Source organism: Ambystoma mexicanum, chromosome 1p, assembly GCF_040938575.1.
Source record: "Ambystoma mexicanum isolate Mex_15411 chromosome 1p, UKY_AmexF1_1, whole genome shotgun sequence".
NCBI classification, from domain to species: Eukaryota; Metazoa; Chordata; class Amphibia; order Caudata; family Ambystomatidae; genus Ambystoma; species Ambystoma mexicanum.
In genome coordinates this window covers 1,094,471,594-1,094,498,471 of record NC_090921.1, presented here as the reverse complement: position 1 = coordinate 1,094,498,471, position 26,878 = coordinate 1,094,471,594, and the positions used below count along the sequence as shown (strand labels likewise).

The 26,878-nt window shown below is 45.9% G+C and overlaps 1 protein-coding gene across 1 annotated transcript in view; it reads left to right on the top strand.

Annotated features, from left to right (window-relative positions):
* Positions 1-5,445: 5,445 nt before the first annotated feature.
* Positions 5,446-26,878, top strand: part of CFAP45 (cilia and flagella associated protein 45) — a 368,333-nt gene continuing 346,900 nt past the window's right edge. The window contains exon 1 of the mRNA XM_069604692.1: positions 5,446-5,622. Coding sequence (XP_069460793.1) covers positions 5,620-5,622 — 3 coding nt within the window. The 5' untranslated portion in view covers positions 5,446-5,619. The remainder of the gene's footprint in view (positions 5,623-26,878) is intronic.

Genomic DNA, 26,878 nt, shown 5'->3' with positions numbered 1-26,878 from the left:
AAAGACATCAAGGCACCGCCAAGACAAAGGCCCACCTGCGACAGAAGGTGTGGTTTCTGGATCTGGAGAGGCGGGTCAAAGAGTTTGTGGCGGCCTGTGTGTGGTGTCAGGCGGCGTCCCCAGCTCAGCGGGAACCCATCATAGAAACCATGCCACGAGGCACCAAGTCATGGAAAGTCGTATATGCTGACATTGGGTCCACAGGCCGGGACACACATCTTCTCGTGGTCATGGACGAATGGTCCAGGTACCCGGAGGTAGAGTTCATAGTCGGTGGCTTTTGAGAACGTTGCTGTCGCGATGGAAAAGATCTTTGCCACCCACGGACTGCCCCGGGTGCTGTGCTCAGACAATGATCCGCCTTTCCAAGGGGATAGCTTTGCCCGAATGATGGAGGAGTATGGGGTCCATCACTGAAAGAGCCCGCCTTTGTGGCCCCAGGCAAATGGGGAGGCGGAACATTTGATGAGGACTTTGAACAAAGTCTTTCGCATTGCTAAAGGCCAGGGTCACAGTCTACAGAGGGCCCTCTACCAGTTCTGATGTGGCGCCAGCTGAAGCAATGTTCAGACGGTGCCCGAGGGGCCTCATCCGGGAAGTGGGTGAATGTGAGTCGGCAGTCATCAACGATGAGCAGGTGGAAAGGGAGAGGAGAGTTAGGACTGAGCAGGAGAGGTTTATAGTGACTGCGTCAACAGTCATAGTTTCGAATGTCAATAGTTCTGACACAAAAGTGTCCCAAAATAAAGTTTAGTATTTTTTTTTTTAACACTTATTTCACTAAAGTAAATTAAAATAAACCCTTTAATATTTAAAAAAATTAATTCAAAGCTTTTGTTTTTCGACACTTTTGTGTCAGAACTTTTGGGATTCGAAACTATTGTTTCGAAACTTTGCCTGGACACCACAGGAGAATATCCGAAGGGGACTTCGCCACCAGCAGTTTGTCCCGGGCGATGAAGTGCTGGTCAGGAATCGTCATCCACAAGGAAAACTATCTTTGACTTACGAGCATGGTCCATTGGACATGGTAGCGGTGCACGGATCGATGGTAACAGCGTCGGATGGGACTTCCTCGGTATCTCGCAATGCTAGTTACTTTAAGAAGCTGGGAGATGCCAGGTCGGAAGCGTTGCAGAGAAGTGACGTGACGGAGGTACCGGACGAGGGCGGTGGCCTGTTTCATCCGCCAAGCTCCCCGGCCTGGGGGAGCTCAGGTGAGGAGGGCCCGGTCTGAGAGGTGGGCAGGAGGTGTCCCCAGAGGGTCAGGAGGGGGAAGCCTGCCCACCTGAGTGACTATGTGTTGGACCCCTGAACTGGCAGGAACACCCCGTGGACTGGAATTCACATGCGGGACGAGGGTGGCTGTGGTTAAAGGGTTCAGTTTCTTTGTGTGCAGTGTGTTCTTATATTCTGTAGGTAGTTATCCTTTGTTCTTTGTTATGAAAAAAGGAGGAGTGTGGTGCTGCCCCTTTAAGGGCACATGCACGCGGCAGAGTGACGTTGCCCTCCGCCATGTGCAGTATAAATAAAGTGGGCGTTCCTGGCCGCGGCAGAGCGACCCGGGAGCCCGACCTAGCCACAAGTGTGTCTGTGTGGCCTTTGTTGGTGAGGGGTGGGGCTCACTGGATCTCCGGTAATGGAGACTGTCAAGATCTATTGAGCTATCACGCTCTTCAATGATACACGGACACGGAGCCTTTGTCTAACACAGCCGTTTATTCACACGATATCTCCGGAGTGCTTACTTCCCGTCCTATCCCGTCCCTCCCCTTCCTGTTGCCCCGTGTTCCCTCACACGTGACAGGAGAGGAATGTGACGACATCACACCCCCCCGATACTAAACATTAAGTTCACTATCAGGGCATCTCCTCAATGAGGCGCGGTGGTCGACGTCGGGATCTCTGGGGTCTCCAGTTATTTCTCTCACGCGACTCCAGAGGTGTCCAGCGGAGCTCATCAGCGTCGGAATCATCTTGGTCTCCTTCATAGGGTGCATCTCGCATCTGAGTGTCCATTGGTACGCACGGTTCGACTAGTGGTATGATCCCAGGCATCTTCTTGAAATGAGAGCTGTTTCTTGTTATTGTGTGGGCTGCTCCTTCAGCTGTGATGAGAGAGCCTTTCCTCTGTGTGATGGTGAGGGGCTCTGCATTGAACGACGCCATGTTTTTGCGGTGTTGTGGCTGTCGCACTACGACGATGTCCCCTGGCTCTAGATTATTCTCCTCGGCTCTCCTTCTCCGGTCTGCCATGGTTTTCATATTCATTTTCTGGGCCGCATCATGTAGTCTCATTTCAGTGTCTCCTTTGTACCGTTCTTCCTCAAGTTCTATGTGCGGTAGCCTAGTTCGCACATTCCTGCCAAACATGACTTCTGATGGTGACTTGCCAGTGGTACTGTGTGGGGTATTTCGATAGTCTCTCATTAATTTGCATAATAATTTTTCCAGTGGCTCTCCTGTCAAGCGAGCTATTTGCGTGGTTCGCTTGATACTTCCCATGAACCGTTCAACTGTGCCGTTCGCTTGAGGCCATAACGGTGTTACTTTCCTGTGGTGGAAACCCATGTACTCGGCAAAGGTTTTGAAATCTTGGCCTGTGAATGGTGGTCCATTGTCCGATTTTACTACCTTTGGGATTCCGTATGTGGCAAACATCCTGTCCAATACGGGGATGGTGTGATGTGCTGCTGTTGATGACACAACTTGTGCATCAGGGAATCTCGAGTATTCATCGATGACTACTAAGACATATTCACCCCCTTCCAGAGGACCAAAATGATCTACGGCAATTTCTTCCCAGGTTCCGTTGGGTAAGTCAGTCATTTTGAGGGGTTCTGGTCTGGTTTGAGGGTTAAGAACTACGCACGTGGGACATGTTTTCAGTAGTTCTTCCACTTGAGTATCCAGCTGAGGAAACCATACCCTTTGTCTTAACATCCTTTTTGTGGACATTATTCCCCGGTGTCCTTCATGTGCGAGATCAAGGACTCTTTTCCTTAATGAGCGAGGAATAACTAGTTTTGTCCCTTTCAGTAGGAGTCCCTCTGTTTCTGCAAGTTCTTCCTTCACCGTGAGTAGACAGGTGATGTCTTGCTTGGTTTCTTCTTCTGCACTTTCTTTGAGTTGTTTTGCTTGTTTCCAATGTCCTGTTTCAAGACATCTCAAAATGACCTGTATTGCTGGGTCCAGGTTGGTTTCTCTGGCTATGTGTTCCATGTCCAGTCCTTGTGGTGTGCATTCTTGGACCACATACCTAATGTATTGGTCTGCAATGGATGGATCGGAGTGGCAGTCTTGATTGGGATGACGTGAAAGAAAGTCTGCAGGATTCTGTTCCTTCCCGGGTCGATGAATAATGTTGAATTGATAGTCCTGTAGCCTTAAGGCCCATCGAGCTATTCTGGGAGGCATCTTGGCTTGAGCATTTCCATAGATGAATAGTAGTGCCTGGTGGTCAGTGACTATGGTGAAAGGTTTTCCATATAGGAACAGATGAAAATGTTCGCATGCCCACACAACCGCCAAACCTTCTTTCTCCGCTTGTGAATATGCTTGATGATTCATCAGAGGAATCACTAACTGTACAAGTAACCCCTGCCAGATCAACTCGCACAGGCATGACGGAAGGCCTAATAACTCAGCTACCCCCCAATTTTGACCTGAGTGACACCAGCACACTGGGACCAAGGTGGAAAAAGTGGGTGAGGGATTTTGAAGTGTGTCTCAAGGCGGTAGGGCCTTTGGAGGATGAAAGGAAACACAGTTTGCTCACCCATGCCATAGGATCAAATGTGAGAGACATTTTGGATGAAATTCCTGAAGATGACATAGACACCTACACAAAATTAAAAACAACCCTAACCAACTACTTCACGCCACACACGAATGTGGACTACGAGCGTCACATTTTTCACACCACTAAACAACTAAAAGGTGAAACAATGGATGCATTTGTGATGAGGTTAAGAATAAAGATGAAACATTGCGATTTTAACAACTTGTGCATCAGGGAATCTCGAGTATTCATCGATGACTACTAAGACATATTCACCCCCTTCCAGAGGACCAAAATGATCTACGGCAAAATCCCATCCTCGTCGCCAGTGTCAAGATCTATTGAGCTATCACGCTCTTCAATGATACACGGACACGGAGCCTTTGTCTAACACAGCCGTTTATTCACACGATATCTCCGGAGTGCTTACTTCCCGTCCTATCCCGTCCCTCCCCTTCCTGTTGCCCCGTGTTCCCTCACACGTGACAGGAGAGGAATGTGACGACATCACAGAGACACATCACAGATTCTGGGACTAGTCGTTTTTTATTACCCATTTGAAATTTAGGAAAACTACAAGTCCCAGAATTCGAAGCAGAAAAATTGACTGGGTGGCCCTCTTGTGCATTGCCAAGCATAGCTCTCAACTCACCCGCTTTTGGCGGGTGTCACCCGCCTTGCAAAAGGCTGACTCACCCGCCAAGCCTCCTGCATGCCCATTTATTCCAATGGGCGTCTCACCCGCCAAAAACAAAATCAGGTGATTTCACCCGCCTTTGCGAGACAAATGGTTGAGAGCTATGGCCACGGGAAACTTGTGCGCTCTGTATTAGCATGGCATGAGCAGTCAATGGGTGGAAAAACACCTAAACACCACTCACAAGCTGTGTATCCCCACTCACATGCCATCTCCCTCCAATGCAATGGTTTCTGCTTATTGGTGGTGATGAAGCACCACCCATTAGCCTAAACTACAAACGAGTATTGGACTAGCCACCTCCTAAACGGAAAGATGCATGCTAGCAAGAAAATCATGAAACGTCTGAATTCCTCAGCTCTTAATACAGTTACTGTCCATTTGAGCGCTGTAGTGTTCGGCGCACGCTCATTAAATCCCTCTCCTCTTCTCTACCCTCGTAAAGCTGGGTGTCCTCTTTTTATTTCCATGAACAGGACTCATCCGACTACTGATAAATATTTATAGTAAGAGAGCATTATTTTAGTCACTCTACAATTTGCAGAGTTACAAGGGACAGTCGTTGTCTTATTCGTCTAGCATAGTTTGAGGCTTTATAGTTTCACTTTTTTCCACGTCAGAAGTAGCGGACATCAACAGAAGGATAAGGCTTTAAGTGGCAATAGTGTCAACTATATCTCTACTGTACTGTTTTGCCAACTTTGAAGGGAAATGTATAAAGGTCTGAGAAACTTGAGCAGTACAAAGGCACCGCAAAGCACATATAGCTGATGTTGATTTGCGTGTTCTTTCCTTTTAGCGGATCTAAAATGTAATTGTTCAAACCTTTCTTATATCATTTTACACCATCGACCACAAATACGCCACTGAATGATTCTGAATAGTCAGTTATAGTCAGTAGAAATAATTGTAAACCCGGCTTATTACTTCCCAGCGGAAAAGCAAGAAGCTTGTTTAAAGATGGCGCTCCCCGCGCGCTGACTCCGAAGTCTCTATTCCACGCCTGCTGTTCCTATGGTGCTCGTTGCCTGGTTACCGCGGAGAGCCATCAACACATTCAGAGTGTGCGGGACAGCATCACTGTGCACGCTGGCAACCTTACAGGGGCCCGCTGACCAAGAGGAGCCCACCAGCCGGAGCCATGGTAAGGATATGTGTGCCAACGTAGGGTCCATGATAACGGGCAACAGGCGGGAGCGACCGTAATTCAATGATCAGCACATGGGAAGACGAATCATCATTTCATTATGTTTTGATAGTTATTTTCTACAGTGATAGTCAACATATCATAATGCAATGTATATGAATGGCAAGGCTAAGTTGCAGCATTTTTTAATTCACAGCGTCCGATCTCCCTCTGCGAAGGACCGCCCTTCCAATCACCGAGCCCTCCGATTTAGCATATGTCCCCACTCCATGATTTGTCAGCCACCGCCCCGTGTCGTGGACTGCTATATAAACAAATGGCCACCCCAATGATTGACATTCTCCAGAAGCTGACTTGTCACAGTGACTGACCTCACCTCACAAAGAAACTGTCACAACTGCTAATTCAGTCACTAGCTGCCCACCTCCAGACTATATCCCGTGTCCTTTCCTACAGTGACTGACCCCACAATATTTCCCTGCATCCGTTGACCCCCTACCACCCCCAATGTGACTACCGTCCACTACTCGTCCTGCCCTAAAAAAAAAACCCGCCCCCTCCTCTCTCTCCACCTAGAGTGACTGGCACTGACTGCGTAGTTAAGGGTCGTCCCACGAACGGCTTTTTCTTAGTGACTGCCGATCGAACTGGCCTAATGCTAAAGAATTAGCTCCTCATCAACAGCTCACTTCAGTGGTTTACACCTAATGGCTTGACTCCTCAGAAACACACCATTTTACCGAACATGCCAGCGACTAAATTCCCCACTGATTGACCCCTGACCCAAAGCAGTAACACCGGCGTAAATGAGGTAAACTTTTCATGAATTACTCCTTACTGATATTGCCGCTAAACCCCAGTTCCCCCTTTACTGTAATAGCAGCACACTTCTTCCTACTGTTAGAGATGCACTTTTGCCAGTGATTATTACGGGCCCATGGTCAAATGGAGGCATTGCCTTATGCATTTGTATTTTTTTGTTTACCATAACCTTATTACCCATCTCAAATTGTTAGACTTTGGCTCTTCTACGCCAGTTTGCAGAATTTTCCATATTGGTTCTGCGAACAGCAGCTCTTTCCTGGAGATGTAAAATAGCATCAGAGATGTCTATAGGACCTGCTGCGTATGGAATACCTGTGTGTGCGGGTCTGCCCAACCTCAATTCCCAAGGCCAATTCTATGCTGTGCACCTCTGTTGCAATAGTCTCTCAACAGATGGCACAGCACTTGTGCCATAGACCCTTTTTTTATCAAACAAACTTGAAGAGTTCTCTTGAGGTTACCCATAAAGCGTTGTACTGTGCCATTTTGTTGAGGACCCAAATGAGTCACTGAGTGATGATGGAAACCAAATTACCCCACACATATTTGCTAAAAGGTGGTACATTGTGCGTGTGACTGTTTTGGCGATTCCGTAGGTGTCAAATATCACTGTAAAATGTGGGGTTTTACCCCAATGACCTGAGGGTAATCCAGATGGGGATATCTTGCTTACTGTGCCTTAGAGAGGCTCAGCTTCACCCTACTGAAGAGGCTCAATAAGGTTGAAACACGTGTCTGGGGTTACTGATGGTGTTTGTTCAGAGGTGAATTGCCTAGGTGCTGGATGCCCTTGGGGGTGGGGCAATACTGATATGCAAATGAAGATTCCTCTTTGAAACGTGCAACGAGCTCAAACGGGAGCTAGCCCCTCCTGAGTCGGGTTGAGGGGCTCCCACACTTTTTTTTCTTTAAAACTGCTGTAGATGGCATTACTTTTATTTATGGTTAACAAGAACATTAATCTAGTTCAACCATTTTCTAAGCACGTGTATGAATTGGTCCAAAGACGTTCACCCAGATGCCAGTCAGCAATGGAGAAATCTATAATGATTCAGTCAGAGAAAGTGTGCAAAGCAATGCTTTGGCAGATGTGGCATTTATTTGCTGTACTTTCCGCAAGCAAATACATCCTTGGAAACCATACTTTCCTAAATGTAAATGAGTTGGTCAACACTATGCCAGGATGACCTTCATTAGTCAGTGATCTATTTTGTGAGGCATGAATGACGGGATGCCAGTTTTGTTCCTCTTAAGTACTATTTTTAAATGGGCCACAGAGTTCCTCTCTGACCTCATGGTCAATGTTGGTGACAGACTGAGCCAAATTGTTTGCTTCATGCCATATGCCAAACCAGACTGGAGGCATTGTATAATCAGATCAAGGCTCGGGTCAGTCTGGTCTTGGTGCTTATATCTGTCAATTACAACGACTCGGCTGTGCGTTGTGCACTACATAATGTGTTATTCTGCTGGTGATGTCTTAGTATTCTGTATCGTTGTTGGGGGGGGGGTCACTGGACAGGTTATCTGTAGGATTCTTATCCTTTCATTACTCTCTGTTTTAAAATAGGGAGTATACTCCCACCTGTGAAAAAGGCATGGTGGTCAGAGGTAGACACAGACACAAGGATGCAAGTTTCAAAAACCTATATTTATAGAAATGGGGTTTGAAAAACCCTAGCTTGCCCTATTTCTAAATGGGAGTGGTCTCGACCATTAAAATAAAGAAAGAATAGTCTAAAAGTCTGTCTTTCAAAATAAAAGAGTCGGTCTGTGCAAACCTATGCTTGCCCTCACTTTCTAACTTAACAATGCGTAGGGTATTAGTGTCTCAAAAGAATATCAGGATGACCATCTTCTCACCTCCCTTCCCCCAAGCTCAGTTGTCTTACTCAGCTTCCAAACAGTTTAAAAAAGGCAGTTCATATACTTCTCTCAGGCTTCCCTCGCCTGATTTAATACTCTCCAGCATAAACACACTTCTGTTTCAACAACGTTCTCTGTATCAGGCTTCCCTTGCCTGATTCAATGCTCTCTAGCATAACACAGTTCTGCTTTAACAATTTCCCTGCTGGATCTTTTATCACTTTCAACTTTTAGTAATTCCCATTGCATCATTTCCTCTTCTTGATACTCTGGGTTGCCTTCCCCAGACTTCCTGCTTTCATCAAATGCTTTACGTTAAAGACTTTCGAAACGGCATAGCTTTACTCATCCCTATGCCTGACCACTCTGGCACTGCTGCATTCTAGTCGTATTTCAATATGGTTTTAAATCTTTCTTCAACTGGCTCCTTAGCACTTCGACACGTTCTGCTTTCTTGTCACTACTTTTTATAACACTGGTATTAGCTTTTCCTCAACAGTTCAACAACTCTGAGCACCTTTTCGTATCAGTGATTTCAACAAACACACAGTATTCTTCAGCCCTGTGCGGGACCACTCTGAAATCTTGGCTCTTTCAATATCGTGCCCCTGGCACCTGATGACTTTTAGTTCACCAACAGTTCCCAAACCGGTTCTTGCCCCAGGCGCTCTTTATCCTTCAAACAATAATTTGTGTCCTTGTCTTTCGTTCTCGGGTCACTTTTACCCACTCGTGTTTCCCTCGCCCTCTTGGTTTCGGGTTCCTTGCACCCTCTTACTTCGGGTCATTCTTACCCTCTTGTCTGTCTTTCTTTCTCCATGCCTCTTGCGCACTTAAATCTTTCCTTCTTTTACCTCCTTGTTGCTTTTTTTTTAATCTTGCTGTTTCTCAAATGCAAGTCCCATAATGCCTTTCATCTTTGTCTTTATTTCAACAATTCAATTTTGCTCCCACTTCGGTAGCTCCCTCAACGGCATCTTTTCCTTTCAGCGATCTTGGGAGATCCAATTTGTCACAATGTTTCCCTCTCATGCCGCTCACACGCTTTCTTTCTTTACTGTTTCAACTTCACACGTGCACTAGGTTTCTCTCCACATTAGAAACTCACCGGTCGTCGCACTCCTCTGGTTGGGATTCTGCTTCAGTCAGCGTTTGCTGACCCTCTGACACCTGGGCTTTTGCAGCACACCCAGGGAAACGAGCACTGCACTGGACACGGCCAGCAGGCTGCAGTATGCCTTTCTCCGGCTCTCTGGTGACACGGCTCCCTAGCCACGCTGCAGCCCTTCATGTACAGCGGGCCAGTGCTTCACCACTCTGCTCTTCTCCGGACTCTCCAGGTTTCTTCTCCTGCTTCTTCCTGCTTGCTGGCCCCCCCGGTTAGTAGGGAAAGCCCTTGACAAATCCCATTTTTGTGACAGCCTGACTCTGACTTGAGTCTCACTATATAGGGCCTTAATAAAATATAAAAGTGACGGGTCCATATCCCAACGGGCCAGCATTTCCCACAGCTGAGATCTTATGATGCTGTGAAACGCTGCCGAATAATCGACAAAGCAGAGATGAAGCATCATCCCTGGATAGGATAGGGTGTCAGAAATCAGGGTTAGGATGGTCCAAATTGAGAGGGTAGTCACGCAGCCTTTCCTAAAACCTGTCTGCTGATAATTTAGCAGCCCTCTATCCTCTACCCAAGCAGATAGCAGCTCTGTCTTCCGCTGGGGCCTCCCTTTGGAACTGCCTCCCTGCCACCTTGAAACTTGAGGAGAACCATCTACGGTTGCGGAAGCTCCTCAAGACCTTCCTCTTCGCCTCTGCCTTTGCCCCTCTTCTCCACTGCTGATCTGCTTTCTCTCTCTGCACTGTTGCACCTGGTCACCCTCTGTCCTCCGAGCTCAGGTACCTGCTCACCCTGCAACCCTCCTGCACTGCCTGCTGGCCACCCCTTGCACTGGGGCCTGTATATGTACCCATACAACACCCCCCACTCTTCTTCTGCACTTATCAGATACACCCTAGTTGACTAAACTTGCACTTTTCCATTCACAGGCTGCACTACCACCGTTTTTGATTACCTCATTTATTTATTTATTTATTTATTATCTTGTTCTCTCCTATGCTATGCCCTTTCCAATGTCTCCCTCTCCCTTGCACTTCCCCCTTTTCCCTTCCCCATGCACTTGCGCGTTCTCAATGTCACTGGGCCTAGTGAGATAGTTGTTTTTGTTTTCTCCCCTGTTCCCCTCCCTTTGCCTGGTCGAGCTCTGAAACACCTGTGTACGGGCGCGATATAAATAAAATATCATATCATATATCAATAATAAATTCACAAATATCTTGGAGCTGCACTCCAGCATTGCTAGGATTCTATAGTTAGAGGTCCGGTTGCGTAGGCCTTTCTTAACGACTGGGATAAGGATTGAAGCTTTCGACGAACCAGTGATACACCCTGTTTCACAGATCTGGTGATATAGTTGGTAAAGAAGAGGTGCCCACAATGGTAGGTCACCCTTCAACACCAGGTTACAGAGACCGTCGGGGCCTGCGGCACTAGAGGCCTTAGATGTAATTATGCAGGACACCAGATCCGCCTCTTCTATCTGCATACTAACTCGCGTATTACTCATAGACTTAGGATCCAGAGCCGGATTGGGTACACCCTCCCTACAAAACATTCCGCCTATAAACAAACCCCACTCTGCCTCTGGTATACCAACTATCCCCATAGCCAGACAGTTGGACCCATGGCCTCATAGGCAATGCCAACATTTCTTTGAGTCATTTGTCCTTTTCAGCCAGTTAATAAATTACCAGCCAGCATCATTCACGGAGTGTCAGTGGTTCTTCAACTATTTCTTATACCTTTCCCTGGACCATATTATAATTTCTGATTTTTCCTTTGCGGTTAGTCAACCATTTCTTCTTATTCTATGGACGACCGCATTTAGCTTGTTCTTCTTTTTGGCTCTTGCAAGGTCGAAATGGCATCCTGACTTAGAGATGTAATTATTTTTAATGTTATATGTAGGGTCCATGTGTCCCAGTAATACTTGTAACTTACTAAGATCCCCATTATAATAATGCATAATTTGTGCGTCCTTCAGACCACAATTACTCAGTAAGGTGTTACATTTTCCAAAGCGGCCCACAGTCCAGAGAAGCCTATTCCCCTGCATATTTGTGGGTTACAGACCAGTCTATCTCTAGGTTTATATTGAACCTCATTATAAGTCATCAATAGCATCGCTTGATCACTAGCCTTAGTGGGCCTTATCTCAAGCTCAGGTTTGTATCTGGCAGGTTGAGCGTTGGTAAAGATGAAGTCTATGCAACTACTGTGTAGTCCACTGGACCAAGTGGATTGCTCATTCCCCTCCTTATGCATTAAAGGGCGAAGCTCAAACTTTGCCAGAGCCCGCCTCCATTCCTCACCCCTGGACCCCGACAAACACTTCTTACCTACCCCCTCTTTACTTTGATGTTTTTATGACACAATCTACGTTGAAATCTCCTGCTAAAATGATAGTGCCCGCTCGGAACTGTGTGTGCCAGCATCTAATGGTCTCTATCACAATATCTATTAATTTCAGCCGTTAAATCACGCCCCGGTCGATCATAAAGGGTTGCCAATAAAGTAGCTTCCTGCCCCATTACAAGATTCTAAACATGGGCAGCGGAGAAATTTCAATGGAGCCCTACTTGGGCAATACAAAGAAATATTAGTCTTCACTTTACATCCAATGCCCAGCCCCTCCTATAGGCCTACCCCTTAATGGACAGAGAGATGGGCGAAAAATAAGCGTATACCCATCTAACTCAAACGATGAGCTTAGACAGGCCTCTTGTAGGAAAAAACATTGGGCATTTCTCATGACGGTGATAGATGCAGGGTTATTATTAAAGGAGCCATGGCCCCTGGTATTTCAGGACAGCAGATGAATGATAGCTATATCGGTGGTTATTGCTAGACCTGGGTCACCCGGGACCATTGTCCCTTTTGCCTCGGCATTCCTTGTCCATTGTCAGTCTTTCTTAACCTCATCAAAGCTCAGTAGAGTAAATTAAAGTATTGTGCGTTGCATTTTGAGCAGATGGATCAAGACTGAAATTTCAAACCCCAGTTGATAAAAAGTCCTTGCATTATTACAGATGCGTTCCACTACTATAGGGGAAATTAAAGTAGCCAAGGCCCAGTTAACCGCGCCATCATACGTAGGCAGTTCAATCTTAGAGATGTCCTTGGTTGAAATGGTGCAGAGATCTGGAATTAAGTGCATGAGTTCCAATAGCCATGTTCGATTCAGGAAAGGATTAGAGTCGGTTGCTTTCCTCTCCACAAACCTGATGTGGAATAGTTCAGTATACGGGGTGGAGTCAGATTTCTCTCCCCAATTTCTGCGCTTTACCCGTCTCCGCCGACTGGGTGCACTTGGACCGCCCCCTCCCTGTCACTGTCTATGCACTTGCTCAATCCAAATGCAACGTGCATGAAGATCGTCTGTCTGTTCTCCCCTTAATCGCACTGGTAAAACAGCAGAATCGCGACAGGCCTATTTGCTGTGTCTCAACTCTTGAAGGGGTAGTCCAGCTAAAAATGTTATTTAAAAAATAGATAGGCAACATTAAAAAAAAAATACTAGCACTTTTTTTTTTTTTTTAAACTTCCTATGTAAAATTTTGAGCTATGCCGGTTTTGCTTTTTTGGGTTCTAGGAGGTTAATAGTGTCTACTGCAGTGGTTAAGCTTGTGACGTAGAGATCTGCTAGAATATTGGGATCTTGTGAGAAGAGGTGCTCCTGTTTGAGGGCATCGAGAAGTGGTATGATGCAATCTTTGTCAGTTTGCATGAGCTGCATGCCAAAGATGGTGGTAGCAGTATGGTAGATGGTTTGGTTTGCTGGCAGAGTGGGAAAGTGAAGGCAATAATAAGATGGTTAGACCACGTGCAGGGAGATTTAGATCTGATGTTGACTAGGCAGTGGAGGTCTGCGATTAAGTTCAGGGTGCAACCTTTGGCATGGGTGGGGGTGCTAATGCGATGGCTGAACCCAAGGGCTGTCAGAGAGTTGGCCATGGAGGAGGTTTGCAGGTCAGTAGGGTCATTGAGGCTCAAGTTAAGATCACCAAAGATGATAACCTTTGATGAAGGCTTGATATTGTCTCCTAGCACGTTGAGAAGGTCTTCCTCAAATGTGAGGATAGGGCCAGGAGGGCGGAAGATAACATGGACTATGATTGCGATCGTAGGCGAGGTGGTCAGTTTTATTGACAGGAAGTCGCAGTTTTTATTGAGGGAGGTGCTGATAGGCCTTATCAGAAGGGGTTCTTTTGCTATAAGAGCAACTCCCCCACCTCTGGCATTGAGTCTATCATTCCTGAAAATTGTTATCTTGTCGGGATTGCAAGAGAGAGGACAGGAGGTCATGGATGTCTAGTGCATGGGCTGGTAGGGAGCGGGCGTTGATCAGGGCGAGGTTGAGAGAGGGGCCTGTAGGTTTGACACCATTTGATTTGGGCTTGTAGGAAACAGATAATCTGGTGCATTTATTTTCAGTGTTTCAGTTTGCCGGGTCGGTGGTATTTTTGTCAAGTTTTTAAAACATTTTTTTTTTAAACTTTATGTATTATATCACACTTCCCGCGGGTATTTTTGTCAAGTTTAAGCCATCGTGGGAACGGCAGTAACATTTGCAGCGACACTATTGGACACAAAGGAGCTTATATCTTTGGCAGGGCTACATGTGTCAGTCACAGAGCAATTTGTGGGCTTTGGAGCATAAACAGTATTACCAGCAGACGAATGAGCAGCAGTAGCAGTACAGGCATTAATGCTTGCCATCCGAGGGATTTCAACATTAACAGTGTTAGCAGCTTGTTTAGCAAGCGTTATTTTTCAATGTCAGCGGGCTTTCAACATTAACAGTGTTAGCGGCTTTTTTAGCAGGCTTTGGGAAGTAAACATAATTTCTGGCACGGTACTGAACATTAGAAACAGCACAGGCATTATTTCTCAATATATGCGGGCTTTCAACATCATTAACAATGCCAGCAGCCTTTTTAGCAGGCTCTGGGGAGTGAGCAGTATTTTTGGCGAGGTACTGAACATTAGAAGCAGTGTAAGCATTATTACTCAACATCCCGGGCTCGTAACATCATTAACAATGTTCGCAGCCTTTTTAGCAGTCTGTGGGGAGTAATCAGCAGGTTTGGCAATGATTTGAGCATGAGGGACAGCATTTGCATTGTTATTTACCATGTGGAATTGTTTGCAGAATTGGTGCTGTGTGCAACTCTAGATTGGTGAAGGGCGAGGCATGTAACATCATGCGCCGCGCTCTGTAGGATCTTTGTGTCACTGGGAGTCTGGATAGATTTCTGGACCATCCGGGTGCGGCTGGAGCATGTGCTCGCAGAGGGCCTAGCGGCTGCTGTGCTTGAGAGGTGAGAGTGGGTGGTAGAGTGATGGCACGTTTTCAGGCGCAGATTACGGTTTCTAAGCTGGAGGTGGGACGTCCTCCCCAATAGTGGTGGTGGCTGGTTTAACTTTTATGGTGAGCAGAGGTGACCAGTGACACAAAGGTGGCATCTTAGAAGAGGCGATTCAGCGAGAATAGCGAAGCAGGGTGAGGCGGGAGACCGGCTGAGACACAGTGCAGCCTTATATACCGGCCTTGGATGCAAGCAGGCTGGGGGCTTCCATAGGCATAAAATATATATATATATACTTTGTTTCTATCACTAAAGGGTAGTAATTACGATTATCCGGGGGACTATACATGTCGATAGAGTGGAACTAAAGGGGTCTCTATTGCCCTAGCTGCCTTAGACTGTTGTCCTAAGGTGGAGCTTGGTAGGAAGACATTGTGGACTGGGCTTCTGAGGCCCATACTGAGTTACATGAACATGTCTATCTTTCCCCACTGCCCACATTCCTCATCTACTTTATGAGGCTGGAAGAACAGGTGCTCTGGATGGCTGGGTACTGATTGACCTCCTGTACTTTTTAATATTTCCATCCTGCCCTTTCCATGTTCCTGCAGAAGGCAGATGAGCTTGATACCAGGGCAGGCCTTGGTGATACCCTCCCTCTGCATTTATTTGGACGAGTGTGATATTGAAGTGAAGAGACTCACTACATCAATAGTAGCTAAAATATCACCTTCAGTAATTTGACCGAATTCCAAGATCCTCATGAAGTGCGTGGTGTCCTTTATGTATGTACACTGTTTCCGTATCAGTGGCTGAAGTATGCAATATACATAAACTCCTACTGGTTGAAGTATCCTTCCAGTAGCCCCTACAATGGGTCTTCCCGGTGGTTTTGTCAAAGATTTATGTAACTTTGGAAAGAGGTCGAAATTGGGTGTTTTAGGCTATGTCTTGGACAGATATGCTTTTGTTTTATCCTTAATCCAACCCATTTCTTCAGCCTAATCAAAGATTGTTTGTGAGCTTTGTTTGATACCATTCACAGTATCCTTTTCCAATGGCATGTATGTCCGTTCATCATTAAGCTGTGGTTCACACTCTTGTTCACAGTCCAAAGTATTCATGATAACAAGTGCACCACCTTGATCGGCCGGCCTTATTGCAATATTCTCATCTTCATACGTTCTTCGAATTATACCCATCTTGCCTTTCCTGAGATTACTGTATTAAGGTGTTTTGTATGAGATCGGACAGATATGTGGGGTTGAAACTAGCATGATTTGCGCACTGGTATGTAGTTGTCACATATACTGCATGATGTAAAATTTTGTAGACAACCATGTTTAGTGACGAGCTGATGTTGGCCCGACAATGGACGCTTAGTCCAAAATGCATTGGCAGTTGGTTTGCACTCTGCCCCTGAATCACCAGTTGTGAAGTACAGCAAATGAAGAGGATCAGAACACTGTAAACAAACCAACCAGCCTTATGTATATTGCTTTTGATTGCCATCTTTATTTGAGATGTGAAGTAGTTGGCGCTACTAGAGTGCGGCCTAAATACTTGAGGGATTCCCTCGGTTTTCTTATATCTGGATACTACCTGGAATGGTACAGTTCAGGTTCTTTGTCCAGGACTAAATACATATCACACTAATCTATATTTACTGTTAGCTAAGTGATTACTAAGCATTACATAAACAGTGGTGCCTGCACACCAAGTTTTGTATTGTGGTATGTTATTTACAGCCAACATATCCCTTACCCCATGGTAGGTAGCGCTGTAATTTGAATATCTAAAAACTATGCATGCAACATGTGGTATTTATTTCCCCTCCGGAGTTGATAAATGATTGCAATAGCCCTGGGATTACCACCAGGAGGAGCAGTTATCTTGACTGCGGGATGGTTTCCTACTAGCAGTGTTGGTTGCTTAATAGGGCCCAAGATTGTGTATTCTCCTTGAATTTCTGCAGCAGATCTGTCTCTCACCTATAAGGTCAGGCTCTTTATTTTGCTTCCTTTTTCTCTGTTTCCCTCTGTCCTCTTTCCTTTTCTCTCTCATTTCTTCTCACATTCACTTGTTCCTTCTTGCTCAAATTTTTTCTCACTCTTTTCATCCTCTTTTTTTTTTCACACTCGTTTTTCTCCCTCTCTCTTTCACTTTCTCTCTCTTTAACTTTCTCGGTTTCTTTCTCTTTCCCTCTTTCTATTTTTCTTTCCTTCTCTCTCTCTCCCTTTCTATCCCTATTGGTCTTTCTTCCTCTCTTCTCTCTTTCTCTTTCCTTTTCTCTCTCTGTCTTTCACTTTCGCTTTCTCTTTCATTGCCTTGCTTTTTTCACTTTCCTTTCTCACATTCTCTGTTCTTCTTTCTCTGTCCGTTTCTCTTTCTTTCTTCACTCTTATTTTTCTCTTGCGCTCTCATTTTTCTTTGACGCTCGCGTTTTCTTTTGCATGCTTTCTCTCACATACTTCCTCCCTCACCCTCTCTCTTTTGTTTGCTTTCTCGCTTTCTCTCTCTCTTTTGATTTCTCTCTCTTTCATTCGCGTTGTCCGATTCTCATGTGTTAAAGGAACCCTCAGGCTCTCCTAACATTGCTGCTATCAGAGGGGGGACAACAGAAACCTTGGGTGTGGGGGGAGTCAAGGGATGGACCGTTTTGCCAAAACCGGCCACTAAAAAAGCACAAAATGTAATTATTTAATGTACTAACATTGTAAAATTTAAAGAAGAGACCCTTTAGAATCTTGTACTTCTAATGAACACTTCCAGTATATATTTGAATCATAATAAGAACATTATATTTATCTTACGGATGTAAGCGTGTCATGGTATCACAAGTAGACACTGACACAAGAGTTGCAAGTATCAAAACCTATGTTCTTCGATTCAAGGGGGTTGGAAAAACTCCTGTCTGGCCCTATAACTAAGAAGGGAGTAATCTCGATCATCACATAATAAAGAAACAGACCTAGTCAGTCTTAGTCAAACAATAAAGGCCTATACTAACAAAAAAATCGAATGCCTGCCCTCACTCGAATACAAACTAATGTGATATAGGGATATGTATCTAAACAATGAAAGATCAGTAGTGAAACGAAATGTCAGAATGGCAATATAAATCAGTATTAATTCTCGTCCCCACGTTGTATAGCAAGGGGTTAGATGGAACACTTGATGGATGAACACACTTTGGCTTGTGAACACAGTGGTGGCTGGCTCTGTCCTTCAGAGCCTTCTTGGCCGTTCAAGTCTGAGTCACAAGTTCACAGGTTTAACCTCTTCGGTTCCCATTGCCCAAGTCCAGGTCACCCTTCAAGCTTCTACACAGTTTCAACAAAAAGTTCCTAAGTATAGTATTTGGTCGTAGTTCACTATAGGTTCCCCTCAATTGGGTGCAAACCTTTTTTTCCTTGGTGGGGTTCCCTCCCCCAAGCTTTCTTCACATTCCACACATGAGCTTCCCTCCGCCGGGTTCAAGACACCTTTCGTGTTTGGATTTCACTGTCAAAGACTTTCGAAACTGGGAGGATTTCTGCTCTCACCTCCACATGACCGGTTCAACCCTCCTTTCTTTACATCCACTACATATTTTCCTTCAGTTTCAATGCCTCTTGGAAAATGTACTTGCTAAGTACGACTTGCTTTCATTTCATTTGCTCCTAGATCAAGTCTTTCAAATTTTTCTTTTATGAGGTTTTGTGGGTGGTTTCTTTCTTTCGCTTCAGCTGCCTCTGCAGCTTTAAAACATTTCACAGAGACTTTGGATTGGGCAATCTCACTTCGCCGGACCACTCTACTACTTTGTAATTCGTATTAACAGTTCTTAACAATGGATTCACTTTCTCTCGCAGCTTATCGGCGCTCGCATAACATTCACCCCTCGGATACTGTTGCAAGCATTTCAATTAAACACAGACCGGGCTATCTTTGCTTCCCTCAACTCACTGGTCATGTTAATATGCTTTTCGTCTTCGCTCCTTTGATGTAGGAGTCAAGGTTGTTACCACTGCCACTTCTTTGCCTCCCCAACTCTGCTGTTTACCTGCAAGTGTGGCTAGTAACCTTTAGCACTCAGAAGACTCTTTCTCTTTTCCAGTTGGACTATCATGCGCAATCATCGCAGCCTTTTGGAAATGATGATCTCTCGCCGGAGTGCGGGGTCTCTGGCTTCCCGCCCCTTCGGTTCAACCCCTCGGTTGGTCGCTCTCCTTTGCCTGTTTCCCCATAGCCCATGATCAACTGCTCCTTCTTGTGCACTGCCTTGCTCAAAGTGTGTCTCAGTGTTCCACCTTTTAACCATGTGTGGAGAGTTAATATGTGTGCATGATTAAAGTCAAGGGTCTGACCCTGCCTGATCTCTTTAGAGGGACATGTCCAGTGTATTGCATGGGCGGTAATCCTTTCAGCCTTATACCTCCTCTTCCTCAGCTCAGTGTGTAGGAAAGGGGAGAGATCTGGGAGGTTGGAATATCCAATAAAATAGGATTGGATAGGGGTATTGGGGAAGGCAGGATACCGCTTCTCGCCATCTGGTGCCTCTGCCCTGCTCGCCGAGCACCCCTCACCCAGGTGATCCTCCCATACTTGTCCACCCCCAAGGTCTGGATCCAATGGCGATGGCCGTGCCCTGGCCACCGGACTAAAGGATCCCCAGGGTCTGGGCAGTGGAACACCCTCTGGGTTTTCACACTGAGCACAGCACATTATCGAAACCTAGAACAACCTTTTATATAATTCTCCTATAGAAGCTTATCATTCCAAGAAGGCCGATTGGTACACTCCTCTCTTTTGAAATACCCCTATAAGAAAGAGAAAAATGACAGAACTGACCAGTGAAGTTTCCATCCTCCATTCTATAAAATCATAGGTCATTTTGGGAATATAAGAATGATCAGATTTGTATTTGACAAATGTGTCTGTGAAGAAGGGGCTGTATGCTTGACTCATTAAGTAACCAATGCAAATTTGACTTGGTGTTCATTTCTTTTTCCACAACACTCACCCTAACATTAACATGTTTGCAACATTCAACCAAATATACTGATTTGGACACCCTCAAGATTTGATGGTGCAGACATGCTATCCTGCCATCCAGTACTTCATTCGGGTTTAAGTACACTATGGAGATAATGTTTCCTTTTCCCAATCCTACTTTTAGCCGGTCCTCAGGGTAGAGATCACTGTGCACATGCTCAGTTCCAAATGCACAGACAAGAAATGTCTGTTATATAGGTTATAGAATGAAAAATATATACCTATATGCTATATCCCAGTTTCTCAATGCAAATTTGCATAGCCTGCCTCTGGGGGTGTTTGACATCCTCGGGCCAGATTACAGAAATTTTGCACTGGTTCAAGTGCAAAGTTGCACTGTATTAGCAGTAGGGAAAAGGTTGCCCCAGGTTAAAAAACATTGGGGCCATATTTGCAAAGATTTGCACCGTGATAAGTGAGATTTTACATAGTATAAGCACTAGGGCAAACCTTTCCCTAGTGCAATAAACATGCACTTTCAATGTGTGTTATATGCTATTAAGTGTTTCAGAGCCGGGTCCACCCCGAGCTTTTATTGCACCTAGACGCACCATGCTGGTGTCAATGATCTCCTTGGGCCAAGTTGGGTTGAAATACGCTAGCTGCCTGGCAGCGGATAATTCCACCTTAATCTGGTCAAATGCCTTTTAACACTCCGAGGACCACGGGAACACAACATCCTTCTTCAGTGAATGATGCAGAGGATCAGTCATTGTGGCATAATTAGGCAAATATCTCTCACAGTAACCAGCCATGCGGATGAATGACCGCACTTCTGCTACTTGCATGGGGTTGGCCAGGTTGCTTGTGGTGAGGACCTGCTTGCATCCCTTGGTCAGAAAATGTAGGTCTGTAGAAACTGAGGGTTGGTTCTCTTGTCTATTTCACACTTGTCAACGTTCAAGGTCAGGCCCTCCTTCTGGAGTGTGGTGCAACCAGCCATCCAGGTTTGATCATGCTCATCTTGGGACTTTCTGCAGACTAGGATGTCGTCACTATTGATAAATACTGTCTTGAACAAAAGGAGATCTGTCAAATCACCTCTTGAAACGTTTCTGCAATGGATGAAATGCCAAAATCCAGCCGCTCGTATCGGAAAAGGCCATCATGGATGGAGAAAGTAGCAATTGGTCTTGACCCAATGTGCAGCTGTAGCTGATGGTACCCTTGATTAAGGACCAGATTGGAGAATCGTGTTGCATTATTCATTTGGATGAACATATCTTCTATGTACAGTTCATGGAGTCTCTCTTTTTGGATCTCAGTGTTGGCCACTCGCATGTCAATGCAGATGCGGATATGTCCTCCATCTTTGGGTACTATCATTGGGGGAGATATCCAGGGCATGGGCCCTGAGGCCTTTCCATAATGTCATTCTGTAGTAAATGACAAGGTTCCACAGAAAAGTTGTGCTCTAGGTGAAAGCGTATTCTCCTGTAAGAGGTGCAGGATTGCCTGGCGAAGTGTATGTTTTAAAACAGGAGTAGTAGACATCATTGATACTATCAGGACATTTCCAACTGCGTACGGGTCAAACTGGACTTCTTCAGATGCCTGATAGTGGATGTCTATGAGCCCCAGTGCTTTCTCTGTTTTTGTAACTAAGGAGGCAGTGCCCACTTGTGGGGCTTCTCAAGACCTGGATCATAATGTTGGTACACCGGCCTCTGTGTCAGGGTGTGCTGGAATTGGCCGATGGATGTTAGTGGTGTGTTCACACCCAACTGGTATATTCTCGTTGTTGATCTTGAAAGGATACGTCTGTACTCCGTTTTAAAAAGTTCTTGTTAACCTATAAAAGCGGCACGGAGATCTACAATGAAACAGTATGTTGAGCCTCCCATGTTGTGAGAAACACACAGCACAGTTTTGGTACCAGGGTCTCCATGTATCAAGTATACATGTTCATCAGTATAGAGATCAGTAGATCATTCTCTCTCAGGGTATTCGTGCTTCAGGGAGTCCTCCATAGCACAAATTACCCTGTGTGTGCCTTGGGGCATATTGGGTGGCGGTCTCGATATGGCAGTCTGTATCGTCCTTCTCACAGGAAAGGGTCTGCCCTCCTGCAGGCAGCTTGGAAATGTCCTTGCCTTCCACATTTGGTACATTGTTAACTTAATGCGGGGCATACACCAGTATGCACAAACTCAAATCTGTAGTACATTCTCGGCATTACAATGGAGGTGCGTGGAGGGGCTTCTTCCAGGTGTGAGATGGGCATTGCAGCTATGGAGTCTTTCTATTTTGGAGCTTACATGGTAGCCGCCTCGACATCTGCTCTTTCATAGATATGAGCAAGGTCAATGATGTCATCAAGGGGGAGTGGTTTCTTCAGTAGCTGTTTGTGGAAAGTGGATGATGTACAGCCATCTGTGATGCAGAGGTGGATGGCTTCCTCGTCTTAGAAATTTGCAAATTGACAGTGGATCATCTTCTGACCAGGTCTCAACACAAACTCATCTACAGTTTCATGTGGAAGTTGGTGACATTGATTAAATACATATCTCTCATAGTCCTTGTTGGGTTGAATTACCAATTTCTTGTTCAGGGCTTCTATGCGTGCATCGTACAACGTCCTATCGTCATCAGGTATCGTATTTTTGATAATCTTGAATTCTTTCCATGCCAAATTGGTGTAGATATCAGTCGGCACTGGTGTTTTGTCACCCCCATACTCACTTCATAAAGTCTGTGAACTCCTCTAGACATTCCACTCACCGAAGTCCTTTGTCATGGTGATGTTGCAGCTGTAAAGGTTGTGGCTTCCTCAGGAATGCAGCCCTTGCACTTGTAGATGGTGTGCAGGCTCTGCATCCACTCCTTCCATGTTGGTAGTAGGGGTTATGCGTGTGAAGGAAAGCGGGGGAATGTGTTCAGCTACTCAGCCGGTGTGGAGTGTCCTTTTACCTTTTACATCACAGTAAAGTTCACTAAAGTCAGCATGTACGCCCCGCAGGCAATGATTCGGCGTAGGATTCTCTCCAGACTCAGGATCACCCTTTGTGTAGTTAGTGAAAGGACATTAGAACGTTGTGGTCTAACGTACTGCGTAGCAGTTGCACCACCTCTCGTCGGATGGCATGTGCACTTGTCCTGCAGGTTCAAAGGGCTGCGGTCAAGGAAGCAGTGCCCGCCCGCCCGCAGAGCGTCTGGCCGGACTGGAAGCACCGTTCGTGTCGTAGCCAGATCGGTAAGCCTCATATGCAAGCTTTCCTCTTCACAGGCACCGGTAGATGGTGCTGCAGCTGCAGATGCCCTAACACTGCATACAGTAGGCAGTGGGCAGTGTCTTATGGGCAGGTTCCTCGGAACGCCATGTGGTGCATTGTGGCGCAGCAGTGTTCTGCCTTGGGTGCACTGCCTCAGAAGGCGCAGCAGTCAGGACAGCATTTTGAGCATTTCTCACAAGGGTTGTAGCAACTCTATGAACCGAGGATCAGTGTACTGCGCACAGGTTGTAGGAATCCCGTTGCCAGTTGTTACCACCGACTTGTATAAATACAGGCCACAAACAGGTAGAGGAAATATTCTTTATTTGTTCTCTTCCACACTTTCTTACAAAGTGCTCTTCCCTCGACTCTCCTCTTCCAACTCCCTCCTACCATGTTGTCCACCCCCTTTTCATGTCCCAGTCTCTTATTCTGTCACAACTACACTCATGGCATCATGACAGCTAGATGTCTAACAATATGTCTATGTTGTATTTGTCTTGTCACTTGCGTCCGAATTTCAAAGGCAGTATTAACAAAGTGTCCTCCTGCCAGCTAACAACTGGTGATGGAAGCTTGCACTGTCCATGCTCAACTAAGTGTATCAGTGGCAGCATGTGTGCCTCTGGATTCCCAAGGAGATGGTGAGGTTGCTTAGGTGTGATATGATAAAGTGGTTGCATGGGGAGTTCAGCATGCCCATTCTCTGCTGGCTTACCGGACATATGATTTTGGCTTTAGAACTCCACCCTGGATTCATCCTCAAAGCAAGTCCTCCTATCTTGTCACGTGACAAGCTTGTAACTATGGCCAAGGGTGTTCGTGCTGCCTGTGTGTGGGCGTATGGTTTCTCCATTCCTCCCATAAGGCTGTACTACTATGGTGGACAGCGGAGATAAAGGTATGAGAGTTTCCTCATAAAGTTGGGACTGGCATTGCGGCCTGGTACCCAACATCACTCCTTGGGCCTGCAATGCCTTTCAGATGCCACCCATGGGGGGAGTTTGATGTTGGAAGGGCCCATCCTTACAAGGTCCCAGGGAGGCCTATGGATGGAAAGGCTTAAGATGTATTTTGCCTCCACCAGCGAGATGACATTGTCAAGAACCATGTAATGCTCTTCATGGCTGGTGCCAATTTACTTGCAATATTTACAATGCTCCAGTCTGGGGAAGGCTCTTATGCTGCTGCCAAATGTACTCTTGCCACATTCCTTCTGCCCTCAGGTAAATGCTCTGTATGAGAAGCTGAGACAGGCAGGAATTGCACAAATTGCTCAATGCAAATCATGCAAGGTGAGACAGTTGGCTTGCTCATGCACCCTGATGGGTGAAGAGGATGAAGTTCGTTCACAGCCCATCGAAGGCTGCGTATCTGCCAGTTTACCATGAAATCCTCCATGAACCCAGAATAACCTTTGAATGCTTGAACTCGGTAGGGCGTATGAATTTGATTTGCCAACTCAAGGGCAGAAAAGATGTATTCAGCATTGAAGACATTTAGGTTTGAGAACGTCCAAGCAGTACACTATCGCACACCGCCTCAACATAAAACCAGCACCATGGGCGCGCAGCACCAGAAACTAACAGCACAGACATCCATGTCACCCTTATGATGTGAACACTGTGGGAGCACTCTGCCACACACTGGGAACTGTCCTGTGTTGGTTCAGGCATGTGGACACTGTCCGAGACTTATCTATTACGCAAAAGTGTGTGGTGCAGTGCATCCTTTTCCAGGGGAGGGCACATTTCCAGCAAGGCAAAGATGGCCAACTTTCATCTTGCCACAGAGAGTGGATCAGTGCTACCCGGTGACGAGAAGGAGGTGAAACAGATGTTTTTCATTTTGTCTGTTTTTGGACCAAAGGCAAACAAGAAGAGACAACCTCAGTTCATGGGACATTGGTCTTCTCATTGGTACGCAAGCTTCTGGAAACGTGATGACCAGAGAACAGTTTATCATGTTGCATACACATCCGCTGTTCATGAAGCCCAAAGGGTGCACATTCATGTACAGATGTTCTGCCTGTCAGCTGCAGGGGGATTTATTGGGGAAGTGCGACATGAAGAGTGTTGACGCCAAGTTCTACAGAACACCTGAAGGAAAAAACACACTACTAATCTTCCGACCTATGCAAAGATGTGGAGTGTGAACCAGCAAAACTGGAGAATGAGGATATCATTAAAATGTTGACGGGCCCAGTTTTCTGGTATCGCTGCCACCCCATACAGCCGAGGCAATGAGAATTTGCATGAACAGAAGTCTACCCAACAAGACCATAAGGAGCAAAAGGCCATAGTGGTGGATCTGTAAGGGGTGAAAATATTTGGTAAAGTTTATCTGAATAGTGGCTACCACAAGTACTTTACACCTAGAGTCAACCTGTATGACGTTATCTTTCCCCGTAGGCCTGTATAGGTAAAAGAGATTTAGCTTTGGTGTGTCTTCTTCAGCCAAAGTTCATTTTTTTTAGTACTCAATCTGAGGTGTGCTCCACAGTCTCCCTGGCGTGCTCCGTATGAGCAATGACAACATCATTTATGCCACTGTAGTGAAATAAATCTGGCAAGCTTGCCAAGCTGTTTTAGCAGCTCGAGGATCATGGCCTTACAGTGAACAGGAAGAAATGTATGCGTCCACAGAAGAACATTGGCTTTTTTGTTGTTGCATATCTCAAGAGTTGGGACTGTCGGTATCATCTGAAAGTGGCAGACATTAAAGGTGTAGCTGCACCAGGAAGTCTCACTGAATTAGGAATTTTCCTGGACAGGTTAACTTCTGTAGTTTCTTCATCCTGACCGTCCCACCATGATGTGACCACTCTGACCTCTGATAAGGAAAGACTGTCATTGGGAATGGGGAATGGGGAGTGGGGAGGGGGTGGGAACAAGGCCGTAATGGACATGAAATAACTAACAACCTCAGACAAAACCCTGCTCTTCTTTGATACTGCCTGCTCCATGGACATCGATTAAGCCAGTCATACTTGTCTTGGAACAGTCCAGATCCATTAGGTGTGAATGATCACAAGTTAATAATAATTGTGTGTGGCCACAGGGCCTTCACTGTCAAATTGAACATGAAGCACTGGCACTTCCCTAGGAATGAAAACCACTTTCATATTTACACATATGGGCATCCAGTACTGTTAGCCAGGGACCACAAGCCCCTATTGCCCATGTTGAATTGGTATGAGCCATAGACTCTGGATTGGATTAAATGCTCGATGAAGGAACTTCAAAAGTATGGGATGCCATTGTTTCCAACCAGGCGCTGGCAACCTGGCAGACTATCTGTCATAACCGCCCAATGGTACCTGTGAAAGGTGGTGGCCTAAAAGAGCTCATAGGGGAGGAACAGGTTTGCCTGCTGACTAGGGCTGCATCGCCAGTGTCAATATCAATGAAGGAAATAATGTAGTCTACCGACATAGAGGAATGTCTGCGTTTGGATAAGGTGACAGTGCAGTCTCAAAGGACTTTCTGGCCCAGAAAAGGCCACGGAAAAGCGGACTTCTAGAAGACCCTCCAAGGTCCATAGAAGGTGTGCTCTGAACTATTGGTGTCCTTGTGGGGGTTTAATTCTAAGAGCGCCCACATAGTCATGCTCTCTACTCCCATCAGGGAAGGTGATGGGCCTGGTCCACTCCGGACACCAAGGGGTAAGAAAAATGAAAGCATGCCTAGGGGAGAAATTGCAGTTGCCCAGCTTGGAAACAAAGGTGGAACACTTCATAAAACGGTGGGTGTGTGTTTCGCCGGGCGAAAAGGCTACCAAGCAGTCAGTCACCAATAGACGCCCTAGTTAGGAACCGTCATCCGTGGCAAAGCATCAGTCCGGACTTCAGAGCAGTAGTTGGAAACCAACACTTCATGGTGGCC